This window comes from Balaenoptera acutorostrata, chromosome 2 (assembly GCF_949987535.1).
Source record: "Balaenoptera acutorostrata chromosome 2, mBalAcu1.1, whole genome shotgun sequence".
Classification (NCBI taxonomy): Eukaryota; Metazoa; Chordata; class Mammalia; order Artiodactyla; family Balaenopteridae; genus Balaenoptera; species Balaenoptera acutorostrata.
In genome coordinates this window covers 51,295,778-51,320,324 of record NC_080065.1, presented here as the reverse complement: position 1 = coordinate 51,320,324, position 24,547 = coordinate 51,295,778, and the positions used below count along the sequence as shown (strand labels likewise).

The window sequence follows — 24,547 nt, the reverse complement described above, 5'->3', positions numbered from 1 at the left end:
CTTACCACATTTTTCTAGAGGAGCATGGCAAATTTCATATTTTCTCAGTTTTTACAAAGCTAGAGGTCAATACCAAAGAAGGTACATACAAAAAGCATCTATGTGTTATGCTATTGTGTTTCAAGTGCTTTTTAAAATTCCTTTATCATGACAGTTAAACGAAAACATCAGAATACAAAACAATAAACATACCCAAATTACAGTTATTTGCCAATGTATACATGGGTAAGTTAACTTGTTAAAGTTAAGAATTGTGCAGCCAGCCATAGAATTTGGGGTAATTTATTATTTCTATTAAATATTATTGTTATGTTAATTCTTTAATAAAACAAAGGAAAAACAATCAAGTAAGGTCATAGTGAATAGGCCAAGCCAGAGAGTCACAAAAGTGCCCAAGAATTACACTGGCAGATATAAATTTCTGGGCTTCAGGCGCTCCTGAATGGGGACAAGCCTGCTTCTCCGTCTGCTTAAAGGCAGCCACAAATGAGTTAGGTATAAAAGAGGTCAACAGGCTGGCATAAAACTCGGCCCAACAGGGACCTTTCATTGTGGACGGTGGTAAACCCATTCAACCACAACTTTTCCTTTGGGGAGGCAGAAATGCTAGTAGGTAAATAAAGAATGGTATGTTGATCAAGCTCAGGATATATCCTTCCCAATCCTGGAAACCAAAGATCTCAAAATGACTGTACCACCAAAGATATAATGCTCCTGTGTAAACTTGCAATAAGATCCAATTTCTGAAGGCAATATGTGAATGTTTTTTCCTTGCAACTGTAAAGAATCAGACTAATTCAGTTTCACAGAGGAAAAAAGATGATACTAAAAGCAGTTTCCACATAATTTAACAGAGTTAAGATATCTAGGACAAGTTGTTATGTACAACATATGTCTACAAAGAAATTATATTACCTATTAAGCACATACTAGATGCTTGATAAATAACTGAATGAACAATAAAGCTATATAAGCATTAAGTCTTTAAAAAGGAATTCCAAAACCTAAACCACACTGATTATTTCTTACTCATGTTGTTATGTAATTCCTTAAGTGCTTTTGGTATTTCAGAATTTCAAGGATTTCATTTTTCAGTTTATTCTGAATATCTTATTTTTCTATCAGGGATCCAACATGTTCTCTTAAAATATATGATTACGAGGTTTCATTGTATTCTTTTTAAATGAACTGTTTCATGTATATAAATAAATATAGCTAATAATATAATATACACTCATGTGCCCACCATCCAACTTAAGAAATAAAACACTAAGAATATGACCAACTTAAGAAAGAAAACACTACAGATATGACCACCATCCAACTTAAGAAAAAAAACACTACAGACGTGACCAATAAAATGCTCTGTGACCCCCCCATCTACATTCTCCTTCCCCAGTGGTAATACCTACTTATTCATGCATGTTTTTATACTTTCACTACATCTTTATATATCAATAAACGAAACAGCAGTGATTTTTAAAAATTTTCTACATACTTATCTCCTAAGACTTTTAAAAACTATGTACCGCCTTGCATATTTAAGTTGACACTTAAATAATGGCAAAGGATGTATTTTCCAGTTTATTGCATATCAAATGCATGCTTTAAATATGTTTTTGTCAAAGCCTTGGAGCTGCAGTTTAGTTTATTCAATTTACGGAGAATATAACCATATAACTTAATTGGCAAAGCCAGTCCTCGTTGTCAAATGCAATCACCCAAATTCAACTTACGCTCAGAAAAATTCTAACTTAATTTTAAAATTCAAATAAATGTGTTATTATGTGTCCCCATGACAACTTTCTCACTTGTGAATTTTAATTTTAAGATAGATAAATGGATAGCTAGCTAGCTAGGTAGACAGAGAAACTATAAAGCATGGAGCCTTACTATGAGTTTGTCACCTGGATGAAATAATGTGTTGCCCCTTTCAATAATTTTTATTGAAGCTTTCTCTGTTTTGTTCTCAGGGGACTCTCTCTCAGGAGAGACTCTCCGATAGTCTCTTTGTTTGCTGCCCTGATTTTTAAACCCCAAGGCAACGCACCATAGTAAGATCTAGGATGGACAAGAAGTAAGCTTTTGTTTTGAAAGACAGATGATTATGAAAAAAGTCAGAAAGGAGAACTGGCAGACCAGAAGGAGTTCTCAGGCAGATCTTTTTTTAGGAAGGACTACATATGGAAAGAGAGAATATGGAAATTAATTGCTTTAAAGCTATTCATACCTGTATATCCCACAGGAAGTCTGTGTACCCAGGGTACAGGTATCCCAATTTGAAAACCACTGATCAACAGCTGGGGTTGGCAAACTAGGATCCAGCTGCCACTTGTTTTGTACACAAAGTTATATAGGGCACAGCCACACTCACTGGTTTACATATTGTCCATAAGTGCTTTCACAGTAAAACGGCAATGTTAAATAGTTGCAACAGAGATTGTCTCACAATGGCCAAAATATTTACTATCAGGTGCTCTAAAGAAAAACTTGGCTACCCCTCATCTACGGCACTGTGTATGTGTTTTTTCAAATTCTTTTCTTTAAATTAAAGTTATATATTCACATAGTTTGTAAGCACACATCATCGTAAAAGGCTTATTATGAAAAATATTATTTCCCTTTCCCTAGAAGCAACTACTTTATATTCTTTTAGCTGATATGTATGGTACAGGCCAAACCAGGGAGCCACAAAAGTGTTTGACAGCTATCAAACAGACTTTGCCCCAACCCTTCCATAACATTCTTATATTATCATTCTTTATTATTCAGTTTCAAGCATTGTATATTAACTTCTCATTACTGAAAATGAGGATTTATCCCATCCCATATCCTCAGTATAGTTGTAAATCAATATTCAAATTTATATTATTATGAGTAAACACTATCAACAAGCGAGTTATCTGTATACTAGAATTATTTTTCCTTCTCCTACCCAAGGTTTACTTTTTTGGAGATAACAAATGAAGTCTGTTCATTTTCCACATACTTATCTATAATTCAACTTGATATGTTCAGTATATATGTGTTCATTTAATCCCTCTATTTTTCCAAATGTACCTCTTCCCTCAAATATGTCTGGAAAACAGTCTGTACTGTTTTCCCTTTGCCATGAATAAACCTCCAGGTTTCAACCGGGTAGAAAAGTTGCCTGGTTTTCAGACTTTCACAAAGGGACTTTTAACAATGTCCTTTTCTTTTTCTTCAGGAGATTTAACATTGGTACAATGCTATTATTTAATATATAGTTCATGTTCAAATTTTTAAAAATACCCCAATACTGTCCTTTATAGCTAAGGTTTTCCCTCAATTCAGGATCACATGTCATATTTGGTCGTCAGGTTGGTTAGTCTTTCTTTGTTGTTCATTACACTGATATGACTGGCCTGGCGTTTCATGAAGTTTTCTGGTTACTTCCTCGTGATTAGATTAAGTTTGTGCATTTAAAAAAAATACTACATGAATGATGTCTTACTTTCAGTGCATCATACAAAGAGGCAAACATGACATCAAGGCTGTTCTACTTGGCACTTTTGACTAGCTGGTTATGGTGGTATGGCCAGATTTGCCCACTATAAAGTTACTTTTTCTTCCCCTTTGTAATTAATAAGTAATCTTCAGGGAGGTACCTTGAGACCAGGTAAATACCCTGTTCCCCAACAAAATTTGATCCAATGGTTTTAATATCCACTAATGATTTTCCCCTGAATCGATTATCACAATGACAGCTGAAAAATGGTGATTTTCCAACTCTGTTATCTCTTCTACATTTATTGGTTAATATCTAATTGCTTCTTAAATAGATTTTCAACCAGGTTACTGTTTTTAGCACCAGCCTCAACTCCACTTTCAGTTTCCTGGCACTGCCAATTACTGAGCATTCCGGGGTTCTGTGGTTTAAACTGGGTTTCTTCTAAGCTTTCTCTTCTGCTAGATTAGGGGTCGTACTTCTCAGTTTTGCTAAATTTGTTAACATTGCTCATCTGCTTTCCAGCTTCCAAAACATTGTTGCTTCATTTGCCTCTTCAATTTTTCTTTGACCTTATGCTTTTAAAAGTGACCCCCTTTACTGCCATTTTCATTAGGCTCAAAAAGAGAAAGTAAACTCGTGTGTTTAATTGACTAACTTTACTTGAAATTCCTTTTTCTTTCCCTGCCTTCAAACTTTATATAAATGGTATCATGTTGTACGAAATCTTCTGCAACTTGCTCTTTTTACTCAATATTATGTTTCTGAGATTTATCCATGTTGATACATGCAGCTCTAGTTCATTCATTTTTATTGAATGATGTTTTAATGCAGTGTATGAACATGTTATAATTTTCTTATCCAATTCGACTATATTCCCAAAAGTGAGATTGTGAGGTTTGGGGTAGGGGTCTATTTTTCCATAAGAACATACACTCCCCATTTAAGTCAGTAGGAAAATAGGATTATATATGCAAAATGTCAATTTTAAGACATTTCAATTCTGTAACTTATAAAATGAACTAATAATACTAGGCACAGAGAACTCACTCAATAAATGTCAGTCACTTAGAGACAACAATGAAATGGGCTTCAGAAATTCAGAAATAAGATTCTTTTCTGAAAGTTAAACTGCAAGACCAACACATTATGGGCCAGGGCAGAGATATGAAAAGAGTAAAACAAAAGAAGGGCTGCAGGGCCAGCAACATTTGACCATAATATAACTAGTGTAATAGCAAAAGAAATAACAGGTCAATCAGAAAGGAGTAGCAGAGAAAAAAGGATAATCATAGAAACAAATGCTGGCAATCCATAAAAACACTGTTCATGAGAGCAAAAATCTTAATACGCATGTGGCAATATTTTTCTATTCCAAATCATAAGGCTATTCCTAGGATAAAGACAGATATTGGGAACTGTGGTCAATTCTATTTAAATATTTCCATTCCTATGAGTCAGACAATCCCTATTGTGAGATGGACACAACAGGTGATTTTAGGCTGGATGCAATTAAACATTTATTTTACTACGTAACTTCCCTTATCCTAATGCCGCACTCACCAGATATCCTACTGTTTTTTTCCTATGCCAACTTAATTTCTTACTATAAATTAATATACTGGAATTCTGGCAACACTTTCAAATTCTCTTGTGTTTTAGTCACCGTGATATCTTTTAGAGCCAAATCACCTTGGACGTGGACAGAAAATGAGTCTTTGGAGCCTCCAGCCCAGATCTGAGAACATGGTCAAGTAAACAAGGTGCTGTGCAGTATGGTCCTACCTAGCTGCCCTAGCCTCTCCTTCGACTACAGTATCACCATCCAACTCCATTCTCTACTGATTTCTAGAATTTCCTCTTCCTCTTTCATGGAGCATATGTATTAAAAACGAAGTGAGTGAGCTCTAATATTATGGCTTTCTTCTACTGTCTGTAAACCTGTTGCTGAGTCATGTATTTTGTCAATACTTGGCAATACATTTATTTACTTTTTCAAACAGAAAACTTTGTTTCCTACTATCTTGTCAGGATGAAAGGAGAAGCAATATTTCAGAATACTTGCTGCATATGGCTTCTAACGGGATAGAGTCAAGACTAGGAAAAGTCTACTTCATTAATTTTGTGAAATGTTAATTCAACTTGTACTGAACTGATGAACAGGTGTTGAACTATATTGGCAACCTGCAGTAAAACTGAATTTTCATGAAAAAAGCAATGCTCAATTTCAAAATATGTTCAGTTTCTCAGGGTTATTTTATAGTTGGTTGCTGGAAATTCAAACTGTGTCATACAAACCATGTAATATACTTACATGGCATTGAGATTTTCAAGTCTGTCAATAAAAGCCTATCTAACTAATAATGAATCAGGTTCTGTGTTAGGTGCGTCTGACATATAAATGAATAAGACATAATCCCTGTGCCATATAGCCCACAACATAGTCAGCAAGATGGACAAATAAAACAAGTAATTATAATACTGAACTCAAAGGGTTATATAAGTGCACAAGGCAGTGTAGCTACATCAAGAAAGAAGTGACTAACTCTATGAGTTAAGAAGTTGGGAAAAAAGTTAAGGAAAGTATCACAGAATTTTAAAGGGCCTTTTAAACAGAATTAAGCGTGAGCAGAAGTGTCCTGCTGATGGGAGAGAAAGAAGATATTCAACTTGAGAAAGAGCAAGGAGTGCCTTGGAAAGTAGGATGGGTATAACAAATATAAGGAGGAAAGCTAGAAAGTTGGGCAGGGCAGGAGGCTTAAATGGAATTTCAAGGAACTAGATCTTTTGGCCAGAGCTTCCCAAGAAGTGTGCCTAAAAATTGATTCCTTCAGCCTTCAAGGTGGCCAGGAGAGAAACTGTTGAGTTATAGGGTAGGCGTACGTTTGACTTTATAAGAAACTGTCAGCTTTTGAGCATGGTTATATCATTTTCACACCAATCAGCACTGTATGGTTATATAATGAATGTTTATGGTTGCTCTAGTTATGGTTATTGTCAATCTTCTAAATTTTAGCCATTTTCATAGATGTGTGGTGGTATCCCATTACGGTGACTAGTGATGTTAAGTATCTTTTCATATGCTTACTGGCCATTCTTGAATCTTACTAAAGCCAATTCAAGATTTTCACCCCTTTTTATTAGCTCTGTCTTTTATCATTGAGTTGAAGTGTTCTTTATATAGTCTGGATACAAGTCCTTTGTCAGATACATGTACTGTGATTATTTTCTCCCAGTCTGTTGCTTTCCTAATGTTCTCTTTTGATGAGCATTAGTTTTTTGTTTGTTTGTTTTTATAATTAATTTTTATTGGAGTATAGTTGCTTTACAATGTTGTGTTGGTTTCTACTGTACAGCAAAGTGAATCAGATATATATATCTGCCCTCTTTGTTATATTTCCTTCCCATTTAGGTCACCGCATAGGACCGAGTTCCCTGAGCTATACAGTAGGTTCTCACTGGTTATCTACTTTATACATAGTATCAATAGTGTATATATGTCAATCCCAATCTCCCAATTCATCCCACCTCCTCTTTCCCCCCTTGGTGTCCATATGTTTGTTCTCTTAATTTTGATTAGGTTCAATTTACCAATGTTTTTCCTTTATGGATAGTGCTTTCTGTCTCCTGTCTACCCCAAAGTTGTGAAGATATTCCACTATGTCTTTTTGTAGAAGCATTATAGTTTTAGCTTTTATGTTTAGTCTATGATCCATCTTTAATTAATATTTGTGTATGATGTGAGGTAGGGATCAAGGTTCAGCTTTTTCCATATGGATATTTAGTTATTCTAGCACCACTTGTTATGAAGACTTTCCATTCCTAATTGTGTTCCTTTGGTGCTACTGCCAAAACCAACTGGCTGTATACTATTTCTAAACTCTCTATTCTTTTCCATTTATTTGTTTATATATCCTTATGCCAGTACCACATTGTCTCTTTTTTTTTTAATATTTTTTTTTGATGTGGACCATTTTTAAAGTCTTCATTGAATTTGTTAAAATATTTCTTCTGTTTTATTTTATTTTATTTTATTTTTTGGTTTTTTGGTCCCGAGGCATGTGGGATCTTAGCTCCCTGACCGGGGATCGAACCTGCACCCCCTGCATTGTAAGGTGAAGTCTTAAGTGCTGGACTGCCAGAAGAGTCCCCACACTTTCTTAATTATTATAGTTTTAGAGTAAGTCTTAAAACCAGGCAGCATAAGTCCTTTAATTGTCGTCTCCTTTTTCATGATTGCTTTCAGCTATTCTAGGTCCTTTGCATTTCCATATATATTTTAGAATCAGCATGTTGATTTCTACCAAAACAAGTCTAATGGGATTTTAACTGGATTTTTATTTGATTGAGTCTATAGATAGTGGTTCACAAAGTAAGGGCTCTTGCCCAGCAGCATTACCATCACCAGGGAACTTGTTATGAATGCAAATATTCAGGCCTTACCTCAGACCTTGTGGATCAAAAACTCTGGGAATAAGGCCTTGCCATCTGTGTTTTAACAAGCCCTCCCTGTAACTGGTGCATGACAAAGCATAAGAATCACTGATGTGAGGGACTTCCCTGATGGTCCAGTGGTTAAGTCTCCACACTTCCACCGCAGGGGGCACAGATTCGATCCCTGGTTCGGGAACTAAGATCCCACAGGCTGCGAGGCCAGAAAAAAAAAAAAAAGAATTATTGCTGTGAATAAATTGGGAGAACTAACATCTTAGCAATATTGAATATTCCAATCCATGAAGAGGTATTTCTCCCCATTAATTTAGGTCTTCTTTAATTTCTCTCACCAGTGTTTTATAGTTTTAAGTCTACATGTCTTGGGACTTCCCTGGTGGTGCAGTGGTTAAGAATCCTCCTGCCAATGGAAGGGACACGGGTTCAAGCCGTGGTCCGGGAAGATCCCACATGCCACGGAGCAGCTAAGCCCACGCGCCACAACTGCTCACGTGTCACAACTACTGAAGCCTGCGCGCTTAGAGCCCGTGCTCCGCAACAAGAGAAGTCACTGCAATGAGAAGCCCGCACACCGCAACAAAGAGTAGCCCCTGCTTGCCGCAACTAGAGAAAGCCCTCGCACAGCAATGAAGACCCAACACAGACATACATAAATACATACACACACATAAATAAATAAATAAATAAATTAATTAATTTTTAAAAAAAGTCTACATGTTGCATATATTTGCTTAATTTATATCAGGGTATTTTATGCTTTCTGATGCTATTGTAAATGGTATTCTAATTGCTACTGGCTAACCTTCAGCCATAGTCTACAGGTGATATGGACGGAAGTCTATTTGGGGGTGGGAGTTCACTAAGAGATTTGAAAAAAAGTAGAGAACTCAAATTACTGGTAGCATCTTGAAAACAAACTAGTTTCAACAGATATGCAAGAATAGGAGGTTGTTTCCAATGAATTGATATAGGTATTAAGCATGAGCAATTACAAAGATCACTAAAAGAAGGACAACCAGACATAATGCTCTCCTGTAGTCTTGCCAAACATTTTCTACATTCTTGACAAAAGGATCACACATCAATATCTAGCTTCTGGATCCAGCTGCCAATGTGGAAGAAAGACAGAGGAGCAGGGGAACATGTTGAATTACACAGAGAGCATAAGATCAGCAAAATCTAGACTGTGGCAAACTCTTTAAGTCAAATGGGCTGGGTTTTTCAACAGATAAATTTGTAAGGAAATAAAAGTGATGGAGGAAGAACATATAAACTGAAAGAGATTTAAAACAAATATGAAGTTTTTACAAAATGGGCAAGTCTAAACTATAGTGTACATTTGGCTGAGAAGATTATTTAAACATGCGAGTAAACAATTACTATAAAAGTCAGGTTCAGGGTTGCTTTTGTGGGGAGAAAGGAGGTTGTATTGAGATCGGGCACATGAGTAGCTGGCAAAGTTCTGTTTCTTGACTTGGGTGGAATTTGCCTTATAAATACCTATTAAACAATACATTTAATTCTTGTGGTCTTCTGTATACATGACTTATTTTTACAGTAAATAGGTTTTTCCTCCCTCTTAACATGATAGATGTAAAATCTGGGATTGAAGAGTTTATAAGTTTTAGTGATAGAATGATGTTTGGGGATGACACGAACTAAGGTGTGGCTATGGAAGTGGTTGTTTATTGAAGTAGGGATACTGGTGTGGATGAAGTCAAAGAAGTAAATGGCTAAGACTTGGGAAGACACTGACGGGAAAAAACCACAAGTCTGGTTCTAATCTCTGCCATCAGTGTGGGAGAGTGCCCTAGAGGCTAGCAAAGATAAAAATGATGAACAGGTCGAGAGAAATCTACTTGGATTGCAAAGGTACCACACTCTACTGGGCTCACAAAATGGAATAATATTTTGGAACTGACTGGGGGAAGGTAGGAGCAATCGAACCCACTTTCTATGGGTTGTAGGAAAATGAGCACAATTCACCTCAAGGAAAAAAGAGACTCATTATCTTTTAGACACAGATAGATTTTACTTGAGGCTCTGTGGTAGAGAAAGCTCCTAGGACAATATTAAAGGTGAAGGGTAATTTGCTAATAAAGAAACGGAAATTCCTGAAACACAATGGAAAGGGTCAGGAGGGAGAGAAAAGGGTGTGTGCATTTGTGTGTGTGTGTGTGTGTGTGTGTGTGTGTCTGTTGGGAGGTATAGAAGAGCATAAAGAACGATGTGATTAACAGTACATTAGAAAAGAGGCAACAGAGGGCTCCTTTTTCGATATTCAAGAATGTGAGCACCATGGAGGGAATGACTTGGTCTCACTGTTCTGACTGGATCTTGTCTGAGATACTGGGATTACCTAACATTTATAGGAGTAGTGCCTTAGGCCTGATTATTGCAGTTGCCTCCATCTAATCACTTTGCAAGTATCAATGTTTCCATGGAAGAAGGCTTTCAAAGTCTGGAGGACAGAAGAAACACCTTTTTCTCTGAGAACAGTAGCTCTTATTATGGCCCAGAGAAGGGGAATCAGAAAGACTCCTTGATCCATCCTACCACTGGAAACCACAGGGGATACTTCTGAATATTGGATCACATTGACTTTTTTTCGCTTTTATTCCAAGGTTCACTGATATTAGAAAAAAGGGTCTGAGAAGAGTAGGACAAGGTCAAGGTAGAAGCAACATACAAAGCTAGAAATAGGCTTAGAGATGTGCTCACTCAGACCCCAGGCAGACACACATTGATGGGGTCAGTCCAGGAGGAATGGAACAAGTAAAGATAGGTATGCCAATTTATAGGTCATCATAAATTCTGCCCTGGAGTATCCCACCTCTTAAAAAGTGTGGCCTGAGTATCGGAGCCCATTTACATTGTCAGCAGGGTTGCAGTAGTGAGGGAATAGGGGAGGGAAAAGAGGAGTTCTCAGTAGCAGAGAAAAAGGAATAGGTAGTATATTAATGAATTTGAAAACTTCCCTTTTATGAAATACATTTATTTCTTACAAACTAACTTTAGAACATCTTATGCTATTGTTTTAAAATAAAAATTATGAAATAATCATGTTTTTAAAACACAAATACCACAGCATTGCTATGCTTTTTATTCTGCATCCCACCCTAACTATGTTTCTAAAGATTTTATTTTGTTTTTGGCCGCGCCACGTGGTTTGCAGGATCTTAGTTCCCCAACCAGGCATTGAACCTGGGCAGTGAAAGCGCGGAGTCCTAACCACTGGACTGCCAAGGAATTCCCTGTTTTTAAGTTTTAAATAAAAATTCAATTCAACTATTAGTTACCGAGTGTTACATATTACATGCTAATTGTAATAAGTTTTATCAGATACTAGATGGTGTTAAATTTATATAAAATTATAAAATTTTATGTTTTATATAAAATTAAGGGCAAAATAAGCAGAGCATGATTTGGAGAGGACCAAGAGATTTAGTGTTTCTCAAACTTTCCCACCAAAGCACCTGTATCAGAACAGAGAACTCCCAGGGGACAGGGAAATGACCTGATGCAAGCTGCTGTAAGTCCAAACATTCTCTAAAGTGTTTTTATTTTTGCTTTAAATTTTTATTATTTCATTTAAAATTTTATATGGATTTTGTTACATCCCATAATTTGTGCATTTATTTTATTATAAAAATGTTTGACATTATTTTCTATGGGGTAAAATTAATGCTTTGGAGAGGTGGCATCACATATGTTTTAGAGGCTTCACGTATCCCTGAGAGTACAAACTCCCAATTGAGAAACACAGCATTATAAACACATATTTGAATATTTTCCTTGAGTATTCTTACCTCCATAGTAGGTGGAGTCTTTCTTGTTTTTCTGATCCAAGCTAGAAAGAAAAATAATATTTAAATGTAAGGTTTTTATAATTTGCATATTTTATTCATTCATGCATGAAACAAATATGTATTAAGCACCTGTTATATATTGTTTTAGGCACATGAGTTCCCTCCTCTCCTGTAGCATATATATTAGTGAAGGGGGCACAGAAAAGAAACATATAGGTAATGATTTGTGTCATAAAAAATACTTAAGTGTGGGGAGGATGTAGAGGGGATAGTTTCATAACTAAAATCATACCCCATAATCATCTGAATTAAATTTAGGGTATATATGGCATATAGGCCAAATCATAATACAGTAAACTTCATGGCAATATTAAAGTTATATTATCCTGGAAATGTGAACCAATTATTGCTCAACATGTAAAAGAATGGATGTAGAAAAATTCATTTACAGAGACTTCTAATCTGTTCTAGCAAGCAGTCTATCTCATATGGTTGGTATCTTAGCTCCAACATTTGGGAGATGAGAGGCAGAGTAGAAAGAGCCCGTATTTGTGAAGTGCCTACTGGACACTGGGCACTGTGCTAGATGCTTTAGCAATAGGAAGGGAGTGGGGCAACTGCCTCTAGAGAAGTGTATCAGAATCACATGAGGACATGGTATAGTACTTAGCAGAGCAGAGGCAGATTTTGGGGGTTCAAATCCCAACTTAAGTACTTACTAGCTGTGTTACCTGAGGCAAGTTATTTAATTTTCTAAGCATCTGTAAAATTATAATACTAGTATCTACATTTTAGTATCTACATTGTTAAAGTTATATGAAATAGTATATATAAATTCTTAGCTCAGAGTCTGGCATAGAGTAAACATGCAAGTCTAAGCTATCACTATCACTATTATTCATTAACCTGTATTTTTTATAACAGACTCAAAAAAGCAAAGATCAACAAAACCTGCTTGGCCTATGAGGATATATAGGAAACTGTGAGAAAACACACTGTAAGGAATATAGTCTTTGAAAAGTAGAAACTACTATTTTATCACTTTAGTTAATTCAATATTCATTACAAAATCATGAAGTATGCTTATTTTATAGAGAAATTCAATGACATTCCCAAATTTATACATTAAGTAGTAATGGTGGAATTTGAATCCAGATCTGACCCTGTCTCTGGATCCAAAAACCATCCATGCTGTACTAAGCAGTTTCTCAAAGTTTATAAGCAACAAGCAAAGAACACTAAACTAGGAAGAGGAACAGGTCACAACACTGACTACATGTCAAAAAATAAGATTCACCCCATTTTACATATTGGGAAACTGAAGATTAAGCAACTTGCCGAAACTCACATATTTAGCAAGTAACAGTCTGAGAATCAAATGCTGGTTGAACCGGCTCTAAAATCTGAGCTCTGCCCATTCAGCAGCCACCTTCTCTTCTGACAGGCTAGCTCTGCTAGCCTGCCTTCTGTCATCCAGGTAATAGCAGTGGGACCTGTCCTCGTGACAAGCCCAGTAATGAATGATTGTGGGGGTACAAAGAGCAACATTCAACTGTGGGCCTGTGATGAGTTATTTCTCCCTACTTTGTTCTCTCTTGCACTGACCCCATACGTGTATTTTCAATACAGACCCAGTGTTTTGCCTTCTCTATTTCTGTTTCTGAACTTCTATCTCTGTTATTATTTTCTGCATCCTCTTCTTATTAGCTTCCAGCTCTATTTGGTCCATTTCTAGTCACAACTTGCACAAACTTTATATTTCTTGTTAGGCTGGAAGGTTGTCAAAGGCAGGATGCATCCACGGGAGATTTATTTTTCTACCACCTAAATGCCTCAAAAGAGTAGGTACTTAAATACAGTTGTTGAATGAATACTTCCACTATAAAATACTTTCACTATAAAAATATTCATTGTAATGGGATTTTGACCTGTATTAGAAAACCCAGCTTAGCAACAGCAAGATTCCGCTGTACGATCAAGGAAATAAGTGGTTTATGGAAGTTTTCAACTGCCTCTTTATGGTCAAAATAAGGGGTACTTGTCTATGTTTATGGGCATTTTTTTTTCCCCAGGAAAGAGACTTCTTTTAAAATATTTCACGATAAGCCATATACCTCGAAAAGGTTTTAAGCAATAAATCTTCAGTTCTAATTTGGATTAGAAAGTTAATTCAGAAAAATCAACTGCTATGGCAGGGTTGTCAAACTATAGCCTGCAAGCAAAATTCAGCCCATGGCTTGTTTTTTGTTTTAATGGCTGAAAAAAATAACCAACAAAGAACAATATTTCATGACACATGAAAATTAAATAGAATTCAAATTTCAGCCTCTGTAAATAATGTTTTATTGGAACACAGTCACATTTATTTACATATTATCTATTACAATGTGGGCTACAATGGCAGAGTTGAGCAGCTGTAACAAAGACCATATGGCCCACAAAGCCTAAAATATTTACCATCTGGCCCTTTAAGGAAAAAGTTTGCTAACCCCCATGCTAGGGCTACCATTAAGTATAATCCCTTTAGCAACAACTATATATCTTGATTCAAAAACACTTTCATGAGCTTCCCTGCTGGCGCAGTGGTTAAGAATCCACCTGCCAATGCAGGGGACATGGGTTTGAGCCCTGGTCCGGGAAGATCCCACATGCTGTGGAGCAACTAAACCCGGGTGCCACAACTCCTCAGCCTGCGCTCTAGAGCCCGTGAGCCACAACTACAGAGCCCCTGTGCCACAACTACTGAAGCCCGTGCGCCAAGAGCCTGTGCTCCACAACAAGAGAAGCCACCGCAATGAGAAGCCCATGCGCTGCAACAAAGAGTAGCCCCAGCCTCTTCAATAAGTGGTGCTGGGAAAACTGGACAGCTACATGTAAAAGAATGAAATTAGAACACTCCCTAACACCATACACAAAAGTAAACTCAAAATGGATTAAAGGGCTTCCCTGGTGGCGCAGTGGTTGAGAATCTGCCTGCCAATGCAGGAGACACGGGTTCGAGCCCTGGTCCAGGAAGATCCCACATGCCACGGAGCAACTAGGCCCGTGAGCCACAACTACTGAGCCTGCGCGTCTGGAGCCTGTGCTCCGCAGCAAGAAAGGCCACGATAGTGAGAGGTCCATGCGCTGCGATGAAGAGTGGCCCCCGCTTGCCACAACTAGAGAAAGCCCTCGCACAGAAACGAAGACCCAACACAGCCAAAAATAAATAAATAAATAAATTAATTAATTAAAATGGATTAAAGACCTAAATGTAAGTCCAGACACTATAAAACTCTTAGAGGAAAACATAGGCAGAACACTCTATGACATAAATCACAGCAAGATCCTTTTTGACCCACCTCCTAGAGAAATGTAAATAAAAACAAAAATAAACAAATGGGACCTAATGAAACTTAAAAGCTTTTGCACAGCAAAGGAAACCATAAACAAGACGAAAAGACAACCCTCAGAATGGGAGAAAATATTTGCAAATGAAGCAACTGACAAACGATTAATCTCCAAAATTTACAAGCAGTTCATGCAGCTCAATATCAAAAAAACAAACAACCCAATCCAAAAATGGGCAGAAGACCTAAATAGACATTTCTCCAAAGAAGATATACAGATTGCCAACAAACACATGAAAGAATGCTCAACATCATTAATCATTAGAGAAATGCAAATCAAAACTACAATGAGATATCATCTCACACTGGTCAGAATGGCCATCATCAAAAAATCTACAAACAATAAATGCTGGAGAGGGTGTGGAGAAAAGGGAACCCTCTTGCACTGTTGGTGGGAATGTAAATGGATACAGCCACTATGGAGAACAGTATGGAAGTTCCTTAAAAAACTAAAAATAGAACTACCATATGACCCAGCAATCCCACTACTGGGCATATACCCTGAGAAAACCATAATTCAAAAAGAGTCATGTACCACAATGTTCATTGCAGCTCTATTCACAATAGCCAGGACATGGAAGCAACCTAAGTGTCCATCGACAGATGAATGGATAAAGAAGATGTGGCACATATATACAATGGAATATTACTCAGCCATAAAAAGAAATGAAATTGAGTTATTTGTAGTGAGGTGGATGGATCTAGAGTCTGTCATACAGAGTGAAGTAAGTCAGAAAGAGAAAAACAAATACCGTATGCTAACACATATATATGGAATCTAAAAAACAAACAAAAAAATGGTCATGAAGAACCTAGGGGCAAGACGGGAATAAAGACACAGACCTACTAGAGGACAGACTTGAGGCTATGGGGAGGGGGAAGGGTAAGCTGGGACAAAGTGAGAGAGTGGCATGGACATATATACACTACCAAATGTAAAATAGATAGCTAGTGGGAAGCAGCCGCATAGCACAGGGAGATAAGCTCGGTGCTTTGTGACCACCTAGAGGGGTGGGATAGGGAGGGTGGGAGGGAGACGCAAGAGGGAGGGGATATGGGGATATATGTATATGTATAACTGATTCACTTTGTTATAAAGCAGAAACTAACACACCATTGTAAAGCAATTATACTCCAATAAAGATGTTAAAAAAAAAAAGAGTAGCCCCCACCCGCCACAACTAGAGAAAGCTTGCACGCAGCAACAAAGACCCAAGGCAGCCATAAATAAATAAATAAATAAATAAATAAATAAATAAATAAATAAATAAATTTTAAAAAGCAAAACACTTCCATATTATCTAAAATAAAAATCATTATTAACTATTACACTTTTTTCACTTTGCTGTCCACCTGAAACTAACACAATATTATAAATCAACTATACTCCAATAAAAATTAAAAAGCAACCAAAAAAAAAAACCCAAAAAAACCTATTACACTTTTTAACCTGATTGCCATGTATTCTAGACTCTATGAACATTACCACTGGCATCAGACCATGTTAAAAAATATAATGGCACAATGCACACTTACTATCACCATGAGAAAAACAACAATTTGCCTTACTGATGAGTCTATAAAACAGCATTTTCAGTTTTTTTTTAAGATTGGGAAAATAAAAATACTTCCGTAGAATCCAAATAATTTTTTAAAATTCCACGGTGGATGAATAGGTTGAAGAAACTCTGATATGTGTTTTCTAAACCCTACTGGTTTTGTATAAGTTTCTAAAATTCATTCATAGATATAAGAAAGTAATAAAATTCAGATAATGTATAAGTACTACCTAGACTATTCACTCTCATGAGACACTATTCTCTAAGGAAAGATATAAGGGCTTCCTTTAGCTTTGTTTTAAATGGCTCAAGGAAGAAGATTTTTGTTTAGATAGAGAAATGCAATTTCTGAAATAAATAATTCTACAATATAATTTACAATATTTATAATTCTACAATAACCAGATACTTGAAATGTCTTCTTGAGATGATGGTTGATGCCTGTTCACTGTTATGTATCCAATAAAGGTTACAGCTAGAAATTTTCAATGTGATCACTCATTTATATAATCATCCCTGGTTTCCCAGTCACTACATACAACAAAGGAAATGTCCTGCTGATGGTTGGCAAAGGTTAGGAGGAGGAAGGAACAGAAATAAGCGCTAATATCAAATCATTACATTTATTATTTTTTTAACCTCAGAACAATCTGGAACTGAACCTCTATTCAATTACGAATTATATAATGATTTTGCCATTGCTAATTATATTTGTATGGTGGGTTCTGTATCAGTCTTGATTATAATGTAACCATTGTTTGAATAGAATTTAGCAAGATAACTGGAGAGTTTATGCCTTAAGATCCTAGCATTCTTTCATCAATGTTCATCTGCATTCTCATCAGTGGGCATGAGATTTTCACTGAACTTTAATACTCTTATTGGAATGTAACACAGTATAATGAGCGTAAAAGTGAACATGCAAGTTAAATACTTCATGAAGCTACATTCTTCAAAATTCTATAAGAACTGAAAATGGCTAATACACTTTTAGAAGTAGTACCAACAGGGGTTAAGGTAAATGAGAAATTTATCACCAGATTCAGTAGGTGACCATTCAGAGATGAAATTATAGATCAGTTATCAACAGTTTGCATCCAAAGGATACATTAGAAATATGTGTTTACACTACTAAAGGAAAATACAACATTTTAATAAAGCTTCATCTTTCAAAAAACGATCTTTGCCAGTTCTGAGTGTTGACACATCATAAAGAATATAAAAATAAAAATTCACATTTTTTCACGTTGAAAATTCTTCAAATGATATATTACGAAATAAGTTATTTTCTGATTACCGACTCTAAACAGTTTCTTAAGGATATTATTAGATTTACTTGGCACAATTAAGTTACAAATTTTGTGATGCTCATGGCTGGCTATTACTGTTCTTTTTTCTTAATCAACTTTATTGAAGTATAATTTACATACAACACAGTGAAACCATTTTAAGTGTGCAATTCCATGAGTTCTGACAAATGTATACAACCTTGTAACCAGCACCACAATCAGTGTATAGAACATTTCCATCATCTCCAAAAGTTTCCTAGTGTCTGACTACATGCAAACACCCACCTTAATTCACCCACAGCCCCCAGTGAGTGCTATATCAATACTCTTTGTCACTGTTGATTAGTTTTGCCTTATCTACAATTTCACATAAATGGAATCTTATAGTATGTACTATTTTGCATTAGCTTATTTTACTCAATATAAAATAATCTTAATCCCTGTTAATGTGTATAGAAAACAGACTCTGAAGGTAACCTCCAAAACCCCCACCACTTGGTGTTCATGCCTCTGTATGATCTCTTCCCCTTGAGTGAGGACAGGACCTGTGACTTACTTCTAACTATGGAAATATGGCAAAGGTCATGGAATGTATGTGATTACATGATGATGTTACATAAGATTATAGCATCCTTCTTTTTGGAGTCTCTCTTTCCCTCCCTGGCTGTAAGGAAAAAGAAGGTCATGTTGGGGAATCTCATGTGGCAAGAAATTGCTGGCGACCTCAAGGAGGTTATGGTGGTCTCTGGCCAACATCAAGCAAAAAACTGAAGCTCACGGCCCTGCAACTGCAAGGAACTGAATGCTGTCAACAACCACATGTGTGGGAAAGTGGATCCTTCCACACTCAAGCCTCCAGATGAGAATGTGAGACAGGTTGGGACCTGGGACCCTTTGTTGCAGTGCTTGCACCTGGGCAAAGGTCTCCTCCAGCAACAAAATACAAAGAAACTATAAGGGACTAAAAATAACTGCGTGCTTGCACAGTTGGGGAAAATTATGAACAATAAGATACAAAAAGACCATAAACCCAACTGCCACTTCTGGAGAGCCTGGAGCAAAAGCAGAGTACTGCACATGAACCCTGCACACAACACCACGAAGGGCGTGGGCAGACCACCTTAGTCACCCCTATGGCCTGAGCCCTGGACACACTACTACCCTCATCCCATATAAGGAACCAGCTGCCTGCCCCACTCGAGGAGGAAGCAAGGCAACCTGTTACTTGTTTTTGCTCCCTTGTGCTACAGCACTAGTCCCAGTAAAACCTTGCTTGAATTTCTTGTCTGGTCGCTTACCAATTTCTAGTGATTAAGGAGTCCAAGAACCCTGGTCAGTAACAAATGCAGCCCTGGCTGACGCCTTGATTGCAGACTTGTGAGACCCTAAGAAGAGAACCCAGATAGGCTATGCCTGGATTCCTGACCACAGGAACTGGGAGATGATAAATGTGTGCCATTTTAAGCTGCTAAATTTGTGGTAATATTGATATGGAGTAATAAAAAAACAAACACAACAAGCATAGCAGCAGTTTATTCTTTTTACTGCTGTGTAGTATTCCACTGTATGGCAAAATGACAATGTGTTTATCCACTCACTACTTGGGCAGTTTTCAGTGTTGGGCTGTTATGAATAAAGATGCTATGAAAAAACTGGGTACAAGTATTTGGGTAGACTTATTTATGTCTCTGGGTAAACACCTAGCAGAATTTCCAGGTTGTAGAGTAAGTGGACAGTTAAATTTATAAAGAGCTGATAAACTGTTTTCCAAAGTACTTGTACCATTTTACACTCCAGCCAGAAATTTACGAAAGTTTCATATGCTTTATATCCTCATTACACTTCATATTGTCAATCTTTTAAATTCTAACCAGTCTAGTGGTATGTAGTGTTATTTCATGATGGTTTTAATTCACATTCCTTGATGACTACTGATATTATGTATCTTCTTTGGTGAAGTGTCTTTTCAAATCTTTTGCCCACTTTTAAAAATTCTGATGTTTGTCTTATTACTGAGTCATGACAGCTCTTCACACGTTCTGACAAGTTCTATGACCGATATGTATTGCAAATTTTCTCCCTATCTGTCTTGTCTTTTCATTTGTTCAAAGGTTTTTGTTAAAGAATAGAATTTTTAAGATTTTGGTGAAGTCCAATTCATCATTTTTTTTCTTTTATATTTGTTATGTGTGTATCCTATCTAATTCTTTGACTATCCCATGATTGAAAGATTTTGTCCAATGTTTTCTTCTAAATGTTTTAACTTTTACATTTAGGTCTGTGATCATTTTCAACTGAAGTTTTTAGAGATGAAGTGAGGTAAAGATCAAAGATTATTTTTTTTCATATGGATATCCTGCACTAGCTGTTGAAAAGAATTTCCTTTTGCCATAGAAAAATCAATTGACCATATAAGTGTAGAAATAATTCTGGACTCTTGGTGTGGTTCTCATTAATTTTATATCTATCCTCATAACAGCATTAAACTGTCTTGATAAATACAGCTTTTTAAAGTTAAATCTTCCAATCTTGGTCTTTTCAAAAATGTTGTAGGTATTTAAGGTCCTTTGCATTTTAATACAAAATTTAGAATCAGTATATCAGTTTTGACTGGGAATGCACTAAATCTACAGATCAATTTGAGGTGAAATAATATCTTTTAAATATTGACATTTCTGATCCATGGAAGTTATAAATCTCTCCAATTATTTAGATCTTCTTTAATTTCTCTTGGCAATACTTTATATTTTTCAATGTATAGGTCTTAGAGACATATTTCTGTAAATTTATCCCTAAAGAGTTCATGTTTTTAATGGCATATAAGATGATATAACTGAAAAATTTATTTAGCAATTGTTTGGTATTAGAGTGTAGATACATAATTGATTTTAGCATATTGCCTTTATATCTTGAAAACTTACTAAATTCATTCATTAATTTTTGTAGTTTTTTTTAGATTGTCTACATGCACAATCATGCCATCTGCGAACAGAGTTTTACTTTGTCCTTACCAATCTGTATTCATTTTATTTCTTTTTCTTGCTTTATTGCACTAACTTGGATTTTCCAGAATGATATGAAACAAAAAGTGAGAAAAGATACCTTTGTTTTATTTCCAATTTTAGGGGACAGGTGTTCTTTCACCACTGACTATGAGGTTACATAAAAGTTTTTTTTTTTTTTCTTCTTAATGTCCTTTAATAGGTTGAGGAACTTCTTATTCCAAAGTTTGTGGAGAACTTTTAATCATGAATGTGTGTTGAATTTTGTCAATTTTTTTGTACCAACTGAAATTAACTTATGGTTTTTCTCCTTTATTTTATTAATGTGTTGAACATAAATGCAAATCAAATCCACAATGAGACATCACCTCAAACCTTTTAGGATGGCTACCAAAAATGTAAAAGATTACATGTACTGGCGAGGATCTAGAGAAAAGGATACCCTTATGTCCTACTGGTGCAAATGTAAATTGGTATGGCCATTATGGAAAACAGTATGATGTTCTTCAAAAAAGTAAAACTAGAACTACCATATGATCTGGCAATGCCTCTTCTGGGTATATAACCAAAGGAAATGAAATCACTATTTCAAAGAAATATCTGTGTTTCCATGTTCATCGCAGCCTTATGCACAACTGCCAAGATATAGAAACAACGTGTGTCCACTTACAGATGAATGGGTAAAGAAATTGTGGCATACATACACACACACACAAAATGGAAAATTCTTTGGCCTTGAAAAAAATCCTGACATTTGTGACAACACTGGATGTACCTGGAGGACATTAGGCTAAGTGAAATAAGCCAGACACAAAGAAAAAAAACTGCATGGTTTCACTTTTATGTGGAACATTAAAAAAAAGTCAAATTCATGGAAGCAGAGAGTAGAATGGTGGTTAGGAGGGACGGTGAGGTGGGGGAAATGGGGAGATGTTAATCTTCAAATGTTAAACCAATCTATATTACTGACATAAACTCCACATGGTCATGGTATATTACCCCTTTTATATATTCTGGGATTCAGTTTGCTAATATTTTGTTAATGATTTCTGCAACTGATGTTTATGTGAGATATTGGTTTGTAGTATTCTTCTCTTTATTGTCTCTGTGAAGAGCTGGTATCAAGGTAAACTTGGTTTCATAAAATGAGTAGATAAGTATTCCTCCACATTTTGGAAAGCATTTGTGGCCCATCCTGGCGAGTGCTGCACATGCATAGGAAAAAAAAATGTTTATTCTGCCATTGCTCAGTGGAGTGTTCTATAATGTCAATTAGGTCAAGTTGTTTGATATAGTTGTCTTCTATATCATCCTAACAATTACTGCTTTTTACATGTAGGTTTTGGACCATCTAAATTTACTGCAACTATTTAGATAATTAGGTTTAAATCTACAGATATTTGTATACCTATGTTCATAGCAGAATTATTCAATAGCCAAAAGGTGGAAAAAACACAAATGCCCATTGATGGATGAATGATAAACAAAATGTGTTACAGTCAGCCCTCAATATCCACAGGTTCTGCATCCACAAATTCAACAAACCATGGATCAAAAATATTTGGAAAAAAAAATTCTGCCAAGTTCCAAAAAGCAAAACTTGAATTTGCCATTAATCAGCAACTATTTATACAGCATTTACATTGTATTAGGTATTATAAGTAATTCAGATATGATTTAAAGTACAGTCATCCCTCAGTAACCATGGGGGGTTGGTTCCAGGACTCCCACAGATATCAAAATCCACAAATGTTCAACTCCCTTATATGAAATGGAGTAGTATTTGCATATAATCTATGCATATCCTTCTGTATCCTTTATTTTTTTTAACATCTTTATTGGAGTATAATTGCTTTACAATGTTGTGTTACTTTCTGCGGTATAACAAGGTGAATCAGCTATATGTATACCTATATCCCCTCCCTCCCACCCTCCCTATCCCACCCTTCTAGATGGTCACAAAGTATTGAGCTGATCTCCCTGTTCTATGCAGCTGCTTCCCACTAGCTATCTATTTTACATTTGGTAGTGTATATATGTCAATGTTACTCTCTCACTTCATCCCAGCTTACCCTTCCCCCTCCCCGTGTCAAGTCCATTCTCTACGTCTGTGTCTTTATTCCCGTCCTGCCCCTAGGTTCATCAGAACCTTTTTTTTTTTTAGATTCCATATATATGTGTTAGCATATGGTATTTGTTTTTCACTTTCTGACTTACTCCACTCTGTATGACAGACTCAAGGTCCATCCACCTCACTACAAGTAACTCAATTTCGTTTCTTTCTATGGCTGAGTAATATTCCATTGTATATATGTGCCACATCTTCTTTATCCATTCATCTATTGATGGACACTTAGGTTGCTACCATGTCCTGGCTATTGTAAATAGTGCTGCAATGAACACTGTGGTACACGTCTCTTTTGGAATTATGGTTTTCTCAGGGTATATGCCCAGTAGTGGGATTGCTGGGTCATATGGCAGTTCTATTTTTAGTTTTTTAAGGAACCTCCATACTGTTCTCCATAGTGGCTGTATCAATTTATGATCCCACCAACAGCACAAGAGGGTTCCCTTTTCTCCACACCTTCTCCAGCATTTATTGTTTGTAGATTTTTTGATGATGGCCATTCTGACCAGTGTGAGGTGATACCTCATTTTAGTTTTGATTTGCATTTCTCTAGTGATTAGTGATGTTGAGCATCCTTTCATGTGTTTGTTGGCAATCTGTATATCTTCTTTGGAGAAATGTCTATTTAGGTCTTCTGCCCATGTTTGGATTGGGTTGTTTGTGTTTTTGATATTGAGCTGCATGAGCTGTTTGTATATTTTGGAGATTAATCCCTTGTCCATCGCATTGTTTGCAAATATTTTCCCCCATTCTGAGGGTTGTCTTTTTGTCTTTTTATGGTTTCCTTTGCTGTGCAAAAGCTTTTAAGTTTCATTAAGTCCCATTTCTTTATTTTTGTTTTTATTTACATTTCTCTAGGAGGTGGGTCAAAAAGGATCTTGCTGTAATTTATGTCATAGAGTGTTCTGCCTATGTTTTCCTCTAAGAGTTTGATAGTGTCCGGTCTTACATTTAGGTCTTTAATCCATTTTGAGTTTATTTTTGTGTATGGTGTTAGGGAGTGCTCTAATTTCATTTTTTACATGTAGCTGTCCAGTTTTCCCAGCACCACTTATTGAAGACGCTGCCTTTTCTCCATTGTATACTCTTGCCTCCTTTATCAAAGATAAGTGACCATATGTGTGTGGGTTTATCTTTGGGTTTTTTGTCCTGTTCCATTGATCTATATTTCTGTTTTGTGTCAATACCATACTGTCTTGATTACTGTAGCTTTATAGTATAGTCTGAAGTCAGGGAGCCTGATTCCTCCAGCTCCGTTTTTCTCAAGATTGCTTTAGTTATTTGGGTCTTTTGTGTTTCCATACAAATTGTAAATTTTTTGTTCTAGTTCTGTGAAAAACGCCATTGGTAGTTTGATAGGATTGCAATGAATCTGTAGATTTCTTTGGGTAGTATAGTCATTTTCACAATGTTGATTCTTGCAATCCAAGAACATGGTATATCTCTCTCC

At 36.2% G+C, this 24,547-nt stretch overlaps 1 protein-coding gene across 4 annotated transcripts in view; it reads right to left on the bottom strand.

Moving 5' to 3' along the window:
- The window catches only part of NDUFAF2 (NADH:ubiquinone oxidoreductase complex assembly factor 2), a 185,813-nt gene that overhangs the window by 32,122 nt on the left and 129,144 nt on the right, over positions 1-24,547 (bottom strand). For all 4 annotated transcript variants that reach the window (XM_057541154.1, XM_007176065.2, XM_007176064.2 and 1 more), the window contains one exon: positions 11,731-11,771. In XM_057541154.1, the coding sequence (XP_057397137.1) occupies positions 11,731-11,771 (41 nt within the window). The remainder of the gene's footprint in view (positions 1-11,730; positions 11,772-24,547) is intronic.